The sequence below is a fragment of the Diabrotica virgifera genome, chromosome 4 (assembly GCF_917563875.1).
Source record: "Diabrotica virgifera virgifera chromosome 4, PGI_DIABVI_V3a".
Classification (NCBI taxonomy): domain Eukaryota; kingdom Metazoa; phylum Arthropoda; class Insecta; order Coleoptera; family Chrysomelidae; genus Diabrotica; species Diabrotica virgifera.
The window spans coordinates 120,106,365-120,120,567 of record NC_065446.1 but is presented as its reverse complement, the minus strand read 5'-3'; the positions used below and the strand labels follow the sequence as shown (position 1 = coordinate 120,120,567).

Here is a 14,203-nt window from a genome sequence, read left to right as displayed (position 1 = left end):
CGATCCAGGCCTGTATACTTTTAGAGCGCTCACTTCCGCCTTTATCTTAATTGTAAGAATTTTATACCTTTTTTGTCTTGAAGTTATATGACTGCGGGCTCTTAAATCTCCTTCGCTTATTTTTATAACTTATAATTATACATAATAATTGTTTAAAACGATTTTAGACAATATTTGTTACATCGCAAACCGCTACAAGTAATATTAAAATTGGTTGAAGTTTTTATCAATTTCCGCGTCCAAATCATAAAAATCTCACAAACACATCACCGGGGATTACGGCTTTTAGATATGATATTGGTGAAGCAAGTTGTAAACCTTTAGAGATGTTTCTATGTAATCTCGTGAAATATTGATGGGCAAACGTTGAAAATTATAAGTCTTTTAGCGTGGGTTACTAGTCTTCTTACTAGTACTTCAACGGTAGTTTTGTAATCGTAGGATATTCAGTTATAATTTGTTCCGCCAGTTCAGAGTTTATTAGGTAGATGCATATTCTGTTATTGGAGATTCTTGAGGCTAAGCAAATGTTTGTGGGACTAACAATGTTACCTATGTACTTGACATATTCGAGTAGTAGTAAATTTGGTTCTGCATTGATTAGTACCTATGGTTTGCTCTTTTTTGGATAGGTATTTAGGTTTCGGCTTTGACATAGTAACAGTTGCATGTGAACTAGAAATATTACTGGTAGAGTTGAGTTCAGACATGTTGTTGTTATCTGTTACTTATATAGTCAAAAGTACTGGATTAATTTGTAGCGTTAATGTTTTTGTGCCATTGAATGTAGCCAGCCACGGCAAAAACATCACTGTAACACTATAACATAGAATATTATTAGGTAAACATCTATTACGGATCGTGGTTACAGTTTTCTCTTGATGATTAACACTTTACACAACAGTTAATACTTACTATCTGATAAGTAAATAGTATTATAAACTAGTATTTAAGGTAATAATAGCAAAAATCGACACTAATTTTCAGATCGGTACATAAACGATCTGACGCTTATTTGACAGTCAAATTAAAATTTGAATTGGTTAATTGAACTAAAGCTAATACTAAACCCCTTCTTTCTGTGCATCATAGTTTGTCGAATTCTCTCGATCGTGATTATTATAGATAGAAGTCAGAAAATTATATATTCATTAAAGAATAGTTACATACTTTCACAATGTCATGAGGTGAAATTACAATTTTCATTCTAGGTTAGTTACAATAATTGTCATATTTCGACATTTTATCGGTGACGCACTGAAAGAAGGGTTTGGAATGAACTGTATGTATTTGTAGTATATAATACGTTCGTATTAGTAGGGGAGGCAGGTGTGCTAAATTTGCAGTTACTCGAGCGTTATGGAGACCTATTGGATTGTGAAAATTAAGTCCGAAAACCAAAAAAACTTAAGTCAAGTTTTCCATTTTACTGGAGACTTTCCATTTTTTAGTTTAAATTCCAAAAATCATTTTTTCCGATTACAGTGCCATCTATCCATAATTCGAAAAAATGTCTCGAATAAAAGTTATTTATTTTTAGCTAAGAAATTCAAATCGGCAATAAAAAAATGGGGAATCCTATTTTAAGGTTTTAAAGTAACCCCCCACCGCACTACCGTGGGTGGTCGTGTTTGATGTCATTTGATAGATTTTAAAAAATATTGAACACGTATTCTTTAGTTTTTTGATCTCATATTCATTTCGCGAATTATCGCGGGGTTCCTATTTAAAATTTTAAAGTTACGCTCCACCTCTGTCCGTGAGGTGTCGTGTTTGGTATCATTTGATAGATTTGTGAAACATATTGAACACGTAGTTTTCAGTTTTTCGATCTGACGTTCATTTTCGACGATCAAAGTTGTAAAACTTTGTGACTCATCCATTTCCTTACGTATCCGCTCAAATCGCAAGATTTTTTTAAATATACTGCGTGTACTTAACTTACCTTATCTTAATCTGATGATTTCGAGATTTTCTAAGGATAAATTCTTTCGGACCCCCCTTAACGAAATCCCCTGTAGTTAGAGTCCATATATGGTAGGGGTACATTTACAGGGTACAATGTTTCTCCCAATGTGATATTCTGATGTGCTCGAGTATTTGCAGAAATCCCCGCTTGGGCTCCCCTACCTAATATAAAAGTAATTGCTTAAGGTCTAGTTAATTATTATATTTTAATTAATTTCATTAACAGAATTATTAATTTTTTTAAATTTTATAATTATCAAGTTAATGTTAGATATTTTTAATAACACAGAATTAATATCTACTAAATAAAAATAAAAGAAAAAATAATAATATTAACATTGTTTTACTCACAAAATGACGCAAATTGCGCTGTAGCTCCCCCTGGTGAGTATTTTTGGTACAAATAGATAAAAAAATGAATTCCTCGTCTCAAAACTACTAAAATGCACTTTTTCGTAAGAAAATGTTTAAAATTTGTACACAATCACCCGCAATCTACATCAGTAGTCAGAAAATGACAACTTCTGATGTTCATAAAATTGCATTGTAGCGCCCCCTGGTGAGCGTTTTTGGTAGAAATACATATCAAAAATGGATTAATCGTCTCAAAAACTACTAAAATACACTTTTTTGTAAAAAAATGTTTAAAATTTGTACAAAATCACCCGCAATCTACATCAGTAGTCATAAAATGACAACTTCTGATGCTCATAAAATTGCATTGTAACGCCCCCTGGTGAGTGTTTTTGGTAGAAATACATATCAAAATGGATTGCTCGTCTCAAAAACTACTAAAATACACTTTTGCGTAAAAATGTTTAAAATTTGTCTACAATCAAACGCCATGTACATCAGAAGTCATAAAATGACAACTTCTGATAATTATAAATTGCAATGTATCGCCCCCTGGTGGGTGGTTTTGGTGCAAATAGATATCAAAAATGGATTCCTCGTCTCAAAAGCTACTAAAATACACTTTTCCGTAAAAAAAGTCTAAAGTTTGTCCACAATCAACTGCAATGTAGATCAGAAGTCATAAAATGACAATTTATAATATTCATATAATTGTATTGTAGCGCCCCCTAGTGAGTGTTTTTGGTAGAAAAACATATTAAATTTAAATTTCTCGTCTCAAGAAATACTAAAATTCTCTTTTCCGTAAACAAAGTTTAAAACTTGTCCACAATTAACCGCAATGAACATCAGTAGTCATAAAATGACAACTTCTGACGTTCAAAAAATTGCATTGTAGCGCCCCCTGGTGAGTAATTTTGGTAAAAATAGATATCAAAAATGGATTCCTCGTCTCAAAATCTACTAAAATAAACTTTTCCGTAATAAAAAAAGTTGAAATTTTGTCCACAATCAACCTCAATGTACATCAGAAGTCGTAAAATGACGAGTTCTGATGTACCTCAAAACTTAAATGAAAAATGTGGCGCCTCGAAATTCATCAGATACCTATGGTGTAAAGTTTTTTTTTCACAGAATTCATTGTAGAATCAGAAACTGATTGTGACCCGATGACTTTTTTTTTTGTCATATAAATTACTCCGCTCTAATATATATATATATATATATATATATATATATATATATATATATATATATATATATATATATATTACTATCAAAACAAATATACGAATTTTATTCTAATTATTGAACTTAACATACATCATTAAATAATAGTGCAAACATATTACATATTTATACTTATTAGATGCCTATCTAAACAAATATTAATAGCTTCATTAAATTAAATAACATTTCATAACAATTCAAAAACAAAATAAAACAAAAATTAGTTTTTTAAAAACTATTAAGGACTTTTAAATACTTTTTAATTATTTCAAATAAAAAAAAATAAATAATGTATTGTACTAATTTATAATTATTTTATATTTATATAAAAAATATACTTTAATTAATAATTTAAATAATTTTTAAGGAATACTTGTAGAGTTCAATAACTTTTATAATAAAATTCAATTAATTGATTTTCACGGGATTTTCCAATTGTGCAAGGTGAAATTTACACAATTTTTAGTATTTTCTTGAGCTACTCCAGTTAAAAAAGAAGGTTGTGCATGCTATGGAAGGTGATAATATATTGCAGTTTTTTCCCAAAAAAGGAAGCGAAGCTTGAACAATTCCCACCTTCACTTTCGTTGGAGGTGTTTCACGAGTACCATCAGTTTAACAGGTCATAAGTTTTTATTATTTCACTGCATATGCAATCTATAAACTGGATTGTAAAATATAGATGTTTATAAACAATGCAAAATTTGATTTATAAAAAAAATACTAACTTGATTCCTATTTGTCATATAAAATTATTTTTTCTTTTTTAATATGTATTTTTTCACCAGCTTTTCAGTGAGCCTACATGCAAGCGTGTGACATAAAAACTGTCAAAGTTATTCAAATTGTTTATAACCTAGAAAGTAGGGTCTTTTTCAAACGAGTTTTTTAATAACAATTTTAATAAAATGTTAATTTTTTCTTAATGCATCTTAAAAGTAGACTCTCGGATAATTGATTGCGATTTGCTAAATATCTCTAGATTCACTGTTAGGGCAAGAACAGTTGTATAAACAATTGCTCTCTGGGATAAACAAATTAAATAGCTTATAAACTATTTGGTCAATCTGGTTGAAATTTAGTGCACTTAAAGAAACCATTAAATGGCATAATTTAAAGTAGTTAAATTATATATCATTGTGTAAAAAGTAAAGTTATTAATATTTTAAAATTAGTGCAAAAATGAGAGTTGTTTGCAATTATCTAGGTCAATTATTTATGTATATTAATATGAGTACTATCAAATTCAAGAACTTTTTAAGATCTACAACACTTATTTAAAACATTTTTCTCTAAAATTTACAAGAAACGTTTTATAGTCAAAAAACTGAGTTTGTCATTCTTTGTACCTGTTTAAAAAAAAAGAAGAAGAAAAATTAGCTGTACGTCTTCACGGAATTATCATCATTTATCTCTTATCTACCGTTTAGCACCTTCAAAACCCTGCTTAACATTTTTTCATGTTTTTTTCCCTGTTAACTGGGGTAATACCCAATAAAGAAACATTGGTAATGGGTAAGCATTTTTATGGGTATTTAATGATTTTAATCTTTCCCTAATACCTGGAAATTATTATAATCCCTAATTATCATAATGAGAGAAAATCAAAACCGTTATTTTTCTTATTATTTTAAAAGTTCAAAGATATTTTAGATTTGTTATAAATACTTTTCAGCATAAATTAATATACGATTATATACGTGGAATATCACATAATTCGTCCTATTTTAAGAATCTTTCTTATGTCTGTATTTTGTATTATTGTGAATAAATATTTTAGATATATAATTTTCTTTTTTATTCGAGCAATTTGTATTTCGAGCAATTGAATTCGAGCAATTGATTTCGAGCAACTGCATTCGAGCAATTCACCGGTTACCCTACAAAATATATGACAGAAGCTCGAAACAAACGAGAGTCGATGAAAAGCCCTATACTGGATTATTTAAATTTTAAATCATCAAAATTTAATGCTTCATAATATTTTAGGTCGTTGTCTAATTAGAGGAACAGACGATGTTTATGCTCCACATGGTATTCCTTTAGATCTGTTAGATAGGCTGTTGATTATTCGGACAATTCCTTACGGTAGAAGTGACATGGAACAAATACTGAAACTGAGAGCTACCACTGAAGGTAAATATATTACATTACATTAGTAAGTGAATAACATAGTGAGGATAGATTATTTATAATAAACATAACATTAGAATTTCTGATACCTAATCTTCAAAAATTTAATAATCAATATGTTGTGTTATAAAATTTATCGCCAACCGTCACTAAAGTCATTCATTATTGTCCTCATTTGCCCTCATTTGCGGCAGTAAAGTAACACTTCATTGTACTGAAAGAAGAATTTTACTTTACCTGCCGCGATTATCAAATTAACCGAGATTGAATGTAAGTGGTCGATGGCAGTAATCGATTATTTATTTGAGTGAACTTAAAATTTATTTACTTTAATTATTAAAAATATTGTACAACATTTACGTTATTATTAATTAAATTTATGTCAAAATGTGAAATTCTGTAGTATTTTGCAATTATATTCATAAAAAATAAATCGAAAACGTTACAAATTTAGTAATTAGGTATTCAATATTGATAACAACTATCGATTAAACATCGAAACCGGCCATCATGCAAAAGCATTCTGTCATTACTGTCATGCGAAATTTTTATTACGTCTGAAATTAAGAAATTCTTCAATCTTTGAAGTTAGGTATTAATGCAGTTAATGTGTGAAATTGTGTTTTTGTTAATTCTATTATATATAGGACGGTGATAGATATTTACTGATAATTTGTTAGTAACTATATTTATTTAGATTTTCTACGATTCATAAAGAGAAAAGCAACTGCGCAAGGCTATACAGTTCATAAATAATTACGTAATTATTAACGTTATTTTTAATTTTTGGTATTATTTTAAGTATTAAAATTAGTTTAATATTTAAATAAAAATACAATTAAACTGTTAAAATATATTTATTTCGCTGAAATCATAATAACAGAAGTTAACTTCTTACGTGCGTACAAAGTACCCACATTCTTTTTTCATTAGAAGTAACCACGTCAGTAAAGACTCTTTATCGAACTTGTCTGTTACTCCCCTCGCTCGCTTCGCTCCCTTTGCTCGTAATATCAGATTCGTTCAATAAAGAGTCACTTTACTGACTTGGTACATAAATAACTATTGCACGATATAAAAGAAGTCGAGTTAATATTACTTTAATTTTGCATTTATTGTTGTTCCTACAATTTTTTTATAATATGCTTGTCTTATGTTCAAATAAAGCTTAAAGGTAAAATACTCCACTCAATTCGGTTGAACAATGGAGATGATTTAACCAAAATGGGCCATGTATTTTGCAATTCAATGAAAGAGTTCAACAATATTGAACGTTGCAATGTTTTGAAGTCGTTGTTTCTGGATGGTTCATAAAAATATCTGATAGCAATGAGCTTAGAGGATTGACCATGATAAGTCCTGTACTGTTATTTGTATAATAATCAAATATAATTCTGAATTACCAACTTGAGACAAACAGCCGGAGAAAGAGTCGAAACAGCTGTAGTGACATTAGTTCTGGATCTCGCGTACCAAGAAAAGTTTATTAATAGCAAGTTGAAAATTTGGTCATAGCTTAACGGTGCGGTGTCGAGTTGGATAAACTTTGATGTAATGGAGCGTGGAACAGGAGAAGCTTTAAAGGTGGAAAGTGATAAGTTGTAAGTGACAGGTTGTAAGTTTATTTAATAGCCAACGTTTTATATATGAAAAATGTTTGTCCGACAAAAATGTTGGCATACAGTCCGACACGTAGAACATGTAAAATGACAAGGATTATGTTGGTGATAGAAAACAGTCTGATTTTTGCATGAGAGTTTAATAAAAGGGTAAAAAGCAATTGGAAATTCTGTCCGGGAAAATTCATGGGACGTTTTCGTAGTCAGCATTTTGTCTATATCTTGCAGGTTTCGAACGTGGGACTACGAAAGGGTCCCATGAATTTTGTCGGACAGAACTTAAAATTGAATTTTTTATACTTTCATTAAACTTTCATGCAAAAATCAGACTGCTATTTATCACCAAGATAATTCCTTTGAAATGTTTTACGTGTCGGACTGGTGAAAATGCCCAACATTTTTGGCGGACAAACAGTATTTCATATATCATATTATACAGGGTGATTGATTAGTGTGAGGAAGCTCAGTAGATCTGTTATAGTAAAAATTACAAAAAAAAGTTATTGACAAAAATTGTAGGCAGGTTTAAACTCCATATTTTAAAATTAGTTACAATCTTTCAAAGTTTCATAAGATGGTGGCAGACCAAACTTATGTTTTTTTAAATGGAATAGCCTGTATTTTATTTTATATTCGAAATCCTCTTAACGTCCACATCACAAAAATATAAAGTTTTGTTATATTATACAGGGTATTTAAAAAGTTATAACCAATATTACCCGAAAAGCGTATCAAGTTTAACTCTCTGTATAATTAAAAAGGTGTATAGGAACATTGCTCTATTGCAACCATAGTTTTTTAATAATTGTTAAAAATTATAAAACATATTCGTTTTAATAATATTCGTTAAGTCAAATACAGGGTAAGTCAAAATGCAAGTACATTATTTTCTTGGTAATTGTTAATAGTACACCCTGTATTTTATATCACTATCGAAAAGTACTAATATCGTACTTCAGATTTTATGAAGTACTCCCTATACCTAAAGTTATCAGTTTTCTAAATATTTTTATTTTTCCATCAAAGTATTAATTTGGTAGATATTTTAACGTTTACCAATAATTATTGTGAGTTGGCCATGATTGATTTGTCAGAAACTGACAGTTTGACATTATTTTTTATTAATTTAGTATTGGGGTACACCGTAAATTAGCAACAATTATTATTTAGTAATTCAGTAATTAATTCAATTTAAATTAGCAATAATGAATTTTACTACTGATGAAATGGTAGATATGATCTTGATTTTGGGGGAATGCAATAAAAATTCATTACTATCAGCTAGAATTTATCAAGAACGGTTTCCAGATAGGCGGCAACCTAGACAAAATGCATTTGAAAAATAATTGAAAGATCGATTTAACCGCATTGGTTCATGGCCAACTCACAATAACGTTAAAATATCTACCAAATTATTACTTTGATGGAAAAATAAAAATATCTAGAAAACTGATAACTTTAGGTATAGGGAGTACTACATAAAATTTGAAGTACGATATTAGTACTTTTCGATAGTGATTAAAATACAGGGTGTTCTATTTAAAATTACCAAGAAAATAATGTAGTTGCATTTTGACTTACCCTGTATTTGATTTAACGAATATTATGCAAACGAATATGTTTTATAATTTTTAACAATTATTAAAAAACTATGGTTGCAATAGATCAATGTTCCTGTACTCCTTTTTAATTGTATAGGGAGTTAAACTTGATACGATTTTCAGGTAATATTGGTTATAACTTTTTAAATACCCGGTATAACCTAATAAAACTTTACATTGTTGTGATGTGGATGTGAAGTAGATTTCAAATTTAAAATAAAATACAGGGTGTTCCATTTAAAAAAACATAAGTTTGGTCTGCCACCATCTTATGGAACACCCTATAAGATTGTAACTAGTTTTAAAATGTGGAGTTTAAAGCTGCCTACAATTTTTGTCAATAACTTATTTTTGTAATTTTTACTATAACAGATCTACTGAGCTTCCTCACACTAATCAATCACCCTGTATATAACGGGGACTATTGAATGAACTTAAAAACAACCTGCTAGTTTTCGTAATCATCAACTTGTCAGGATGACACTCTAACGCGACAACTCACAGACACTAGATAACCTACCTGCTACAAAGTAGTCGTCGTTCTTCGGTTGTCCCGGGTCTTCAATCTTTACGGCCTTCGGCTTCACTCAAGTGGAGACGGTCGTGGTTAAAGCTTAGTATTCCCGGAGTTCCACAACTATTGGTCTAAGAGCTACCAACGTTTTCGAGCAACTATTTTAAGACGGCTGATTCTTTAACATATTATTCTCTATGCATCCTAGAACACCTTACCGGCCATCTAGCTACTGAGACAGGTTGCGTTCATTACTGCGCAGCGCACCTGTACAGGTAAATATATCGAATTTAAAATTATTTTAAGACGAAAAATTTTTTTACCATTACTTGTAAAACATTCTTAGAAATATGAATTATAATTGCCAGACATTTCTGTGGTTGCTAAATACGTGCCAGACGCTATAGTCTAAATGGCTATCAACGTTTTCGAGAAAGTATTTTAAGACAGCTGATTCTTTAATATATTATTCCCTATGAATCCTCGAATACCTTCCCGGTCATCTGGCTACTGAAACAGGTTGCGTTCATTACCGCGCAGCACACCTGTACTGGTAAATATATCGAATTTAAAATTATTTTAAGACGAAATTTTTTTTTGCCATTACTTTTTAAACATTATCAAAAACATGAATTACAATTGCCAGACATTTCTGTGGTTGCTAAATGAGCGCCAGACGCTATTTATTATAAATAATAATAGAAAAATTTAAATCATTTTAGTATGTCTGAAATTTTAATATTATATTATTAACACATAAATAAATGCAAAATTAATTTACCAGGCATTAATTCGGTTGCATTAACCAGCCAGATGGATTTAAAATCGTTTAAAATGATATATATTTTCATCAAAACGTATGCTGGCTGTGTTAAGAAATAAGACAAACAAAAGATACAGGTTTTTGAAATTAGTTTAACACGAAAAATAAACATTATTAGAAACATGAATTATAATTGCCAGACATTTATGTGGTTGCTAAATGCGCGCCGGACGCTATTTATTATAAATAATAATAGAAAAGTTTACATCATTTTAGTATGTCTGTAATTTTATTATTATATTATTAACACATAAATAAATGCAAAATTAATTTGCCAGACATTAACTCGGTTGCAGTCATCAGCCAGATCAAATTAAAGTTGTAGGGTATTCCAGTAATATTAGTTATTACAGAAAGTGTCACTTACAGAAAGTAATATTAGTTATTACAGTGTCACTCATACTTGACAGCGAAGAACTTGATGTATGACGAAGATTTGACAAAACTGAATTAATGTCAGATATGTTACGATACTTAGCCATTAAGGCTGCAAAAGAATTGTAACATTTTTTATGGTATCCATCAGTGGTATTCACTTGGTTCGGTAACTGTACATTATTATATTTTAAATTGTATTTATACGCGCACTCAAAACTTCTTTACACTTTAACAGTTTTTCATCCACAAAAGTTATTACATTCTCGTTTTTTTTTCCTTGCAAAACACACATTGTATTTTATTTGCCATTATATTGTATACAATCACTTTTCACTAAATAGAAACTCGACAAGAATCGTTAGCAAACTGTGAATTTATTGTGACTGGCCCATCTTAATAACATGTGCGGACAACATTCACTCCCGAAATTGTCGTATCTTTTGTTTGTCTAGTTTCTTAACCCAACCAGCAATCGTTTTGCTGAAAATACACATTATTTTTATGATTTTAAATCCATCTGGCTGGTGAATGCAACCAAATTAATGCCTGGCAAATTAATTTTGCATTTATTTACGTGTAAATAATATAATATTAAAATTTCAGACATACTAAAATTATTTAAATTGTTCAATTATTATTTATAAAAAATAGCGTCTGGCGCATATTTAGCAACCACAGAAATGCCTGGCTATTATGATTCATATTTCTAATAATGTTTAAAAAGTAATGGCAAAAAAATTTTTCGTCTTAAAATAATTTTAAATTCGGTATATTTACCTGTACAGGTGCGCTGCACAGTAATGAACGCAACCTGTCTCAGTAGCCAGATGGCCGGTAAGGTGTTCAAGGAAGCATAGGGAATAATATATTAAAAAACCAAGTGTCTCACAGGCCGCCAGCTGGTTTGCTCCACAAGCCAATCACGATTCCCAATTCAAGGCAAACCTCGAACTCACAACATTTATTGTTTGTCACACACAAAAAAAAAAAGAAATTGACAGGTATTTATTCCGACAGACATCAATACGTGAAATCCACTAGTATTCCCCCAGTTACAATATATAAGCCATTTGGCTCTAAGTTTCCTTACAAACTAGTTAAATCCGCTAATATTCCCCCCAGATACAATATTTAGGCCATTTGGCTCTAAGTTTCCTTATAAACTAGTAAAATCCACTAATATTCTCCCCAGTTACAATATTTAGGCCATTGGCTCTAGTAAAATCCGCTAATCCGTCTCTCTCCTAAAAAATTGTCAATTCACTATCTCCCCCCCTGAATACTAAAATATGGTAGGTAAGAAATTAACTGTTATTGAAAAAAAAACTAATAATGAATCAACCCCGGGGTCGTTTAAACGTCAAAACGAATTTTTAAGGCATTAATTCCTATACCTTTACACAGTCATGACTATGACTAAAAGAAGGTGGACAATGATAAGTTAATAAAAAATATATAATTAAAACCACAAATGATACTCATCGTCCCGCTGAAGTTACTCCATCACTAGGCCTTCTTCGCTGCCTCCCATCCGAAACAAGAAAATAGACTAACGTCCGGTAGGTATGGAAACTACTACCATCATCTAAATTCTGGTACAGTTAGTGTCCGGTACAAAGACTACCACCCGGTACAAGCACCCTTAAAATAAGAATAAAATCCCATTACTCTGTGTCATCAAACTGTACATACATTATACATATTTAGTAGTACATCAATAATTCCTACCCAAGAAAAATGAATTCACATGTGACTATAGGCAGTATTTAAACAAATGCAAAAAAATACATGTGCTCTTTTTTTAAAATATTTACTGAATTTAATAAGCCCCAAAATTATATTTAGTAATGTAATCAAAAAAAGAAACTACTACAGTTAGTGTAGGACAGATTGTCTGTCGACTAAGCTACCAAATATGTGATGTCCCCCCGTAAAACTGTACAATAGAAAAATGTTTAAATATCTTACTTTCCATCTACATAGAATCCCCAAAAATTAACCCATTAATATATATAATATATTAATAATTACCTTGTTCACCAAGGGTCTTCTTATAATATTTCTGTCTCCATGAAAAAAAAAAGAAAAGATTCGTTCCACAATTAAAGCTTCCGTGTTCCAGTGTTCCCATGCATCAAAGTTTGTCTGACTAGACACCGTTAAGCTATTAACAAATTTTCAGCTTGCTATTAATCAACTTTTTTTGGTGCGCGTGATCCAGGACTAATTCATTTATAATAAAACGGTCATCAATTATTATTAACTGTCATTAATTTTATTTTCACATGTTAATTTTTATGCCATATATGCTTTTATGTACGATATTTATAGCTTTTATATTTTTAGGTTTAGAAATTGATCATGAAGCAATCGCATCGTTAGGCGAAGTTGGGGCAAAAGCAACTTTAAGATATGCAGTTCAGTTATTAACGCCAGCACATCTAACGGCAAAAATTAACGGAAGAAACAATATACTTCAAAGTGACATTGAAGAAGTTGGTTCCCTATTTTTAGATGCTAAAGCTTCAGCGAAAGTTTTATCTGAAAATAAGGAGAAGTTTATGACGTAATTGATAATATCAATTTGTTATAACTGTATCAATTACGTTAAGTTTTATTTTTGATTTTTTTACGTGCATTAAGATTTCTGGAAACTGTCAATATTTAACTAGACATTTATTGCAAATTGAATACCATTTATTTTAATTCTTGGGACTTCGTCCATTGTACCTACATATTATATCACTTCACATCATCCAGAATATTGATATGTCACAATTATTGTGAAAACAATTATATGAACCACATGATTATTTTCTACAGCGTTTGTTCATTGTCGACACGAATTTTAGATTAATGAATAAAAGTATAGAAGTTTAATATACATTTGTGTTTAATCTCTTAATACCTTGTAATAATCCTGTACATCATGCGCAATAGTTAGAACATTAGAATCGATTGAGGAATATACAGTGCCTGGCCGTATTATTATGACCACCTATGAATTTTTACAAAAATCAACTATTCCACTAAGTACGTTTTGTTTAAAATAAGATTTTTAAATTTAATTTTGTTATTAGTCGAGGCATTGAAGGATTGAAGTGTCGATTTTTTGCAGTAAGACGGATTTTAATGAAGATTGGTGCGTTGGATTCGTGAGAATGTCAGGAAATTTTGTGAACTAATATAATGAATAAGAAATCTCAAATTGCATTTGTGCATAAGAAAAATGCATTTCAAAAGTGCATTTTGAAATAGGCAATTATTATAAATTTGCAACTCGGTAAATTTTCTTACTCGGAGGTTTTTGGGGTCGCTGAAAACAAATATGAGGTCGGCGAGAGTGTGTAAGAGAGTCTACCTGGTGCCTGCAGCGGGTGTAATAAACGTCTTCATCTGGAGTATTATGTTAATTTGTTAAATAATTGGCCCAAACTTGTAACTCGGGGGGTTTTTGGGGTCGCTGAAAATGAATATGAGGTCGGCGAGAGTGTGCAAAGTACCTGATGCCTGCAGCGGGTGTAATAAACGTCTTCCTCTGGAGTATTAGTTTAAATTCGTTACTCGGGGGTTTTTGGGGTAA

At 30.5% G+C, this 14,203-nt stretch overlaps 1 protein-coding gene across 1 annotated transcript in view; it reads left to right on the top strand.

The window, feature by feature from the left end:
• The window catches only part of LOC114331368 (ruvB-like helicase 1), an 80,811-nt gene extending 67,307 nt beyond the window's left edge, over positions 1–13,504 (top strand). Inside the window, exons 5-6 of the mRNA XM_028280919.2 lie at positions 5,542–5,688; positions 12,967–13,504. Coding sequence (XP_028136720.1) covers positions 5,542–5,688; positions 12,967–13,190 — 371 coding nt within the window. The 3' untranslated portion in view covers positions 13,191–13,504. The remainder of the gene's footprint in view (positions 1–5,541; positions 5,689–12,966) is intronic.
• The last annotated feature ends 699 nt before the right edge of the window (positions 13,505–14,203 follow it).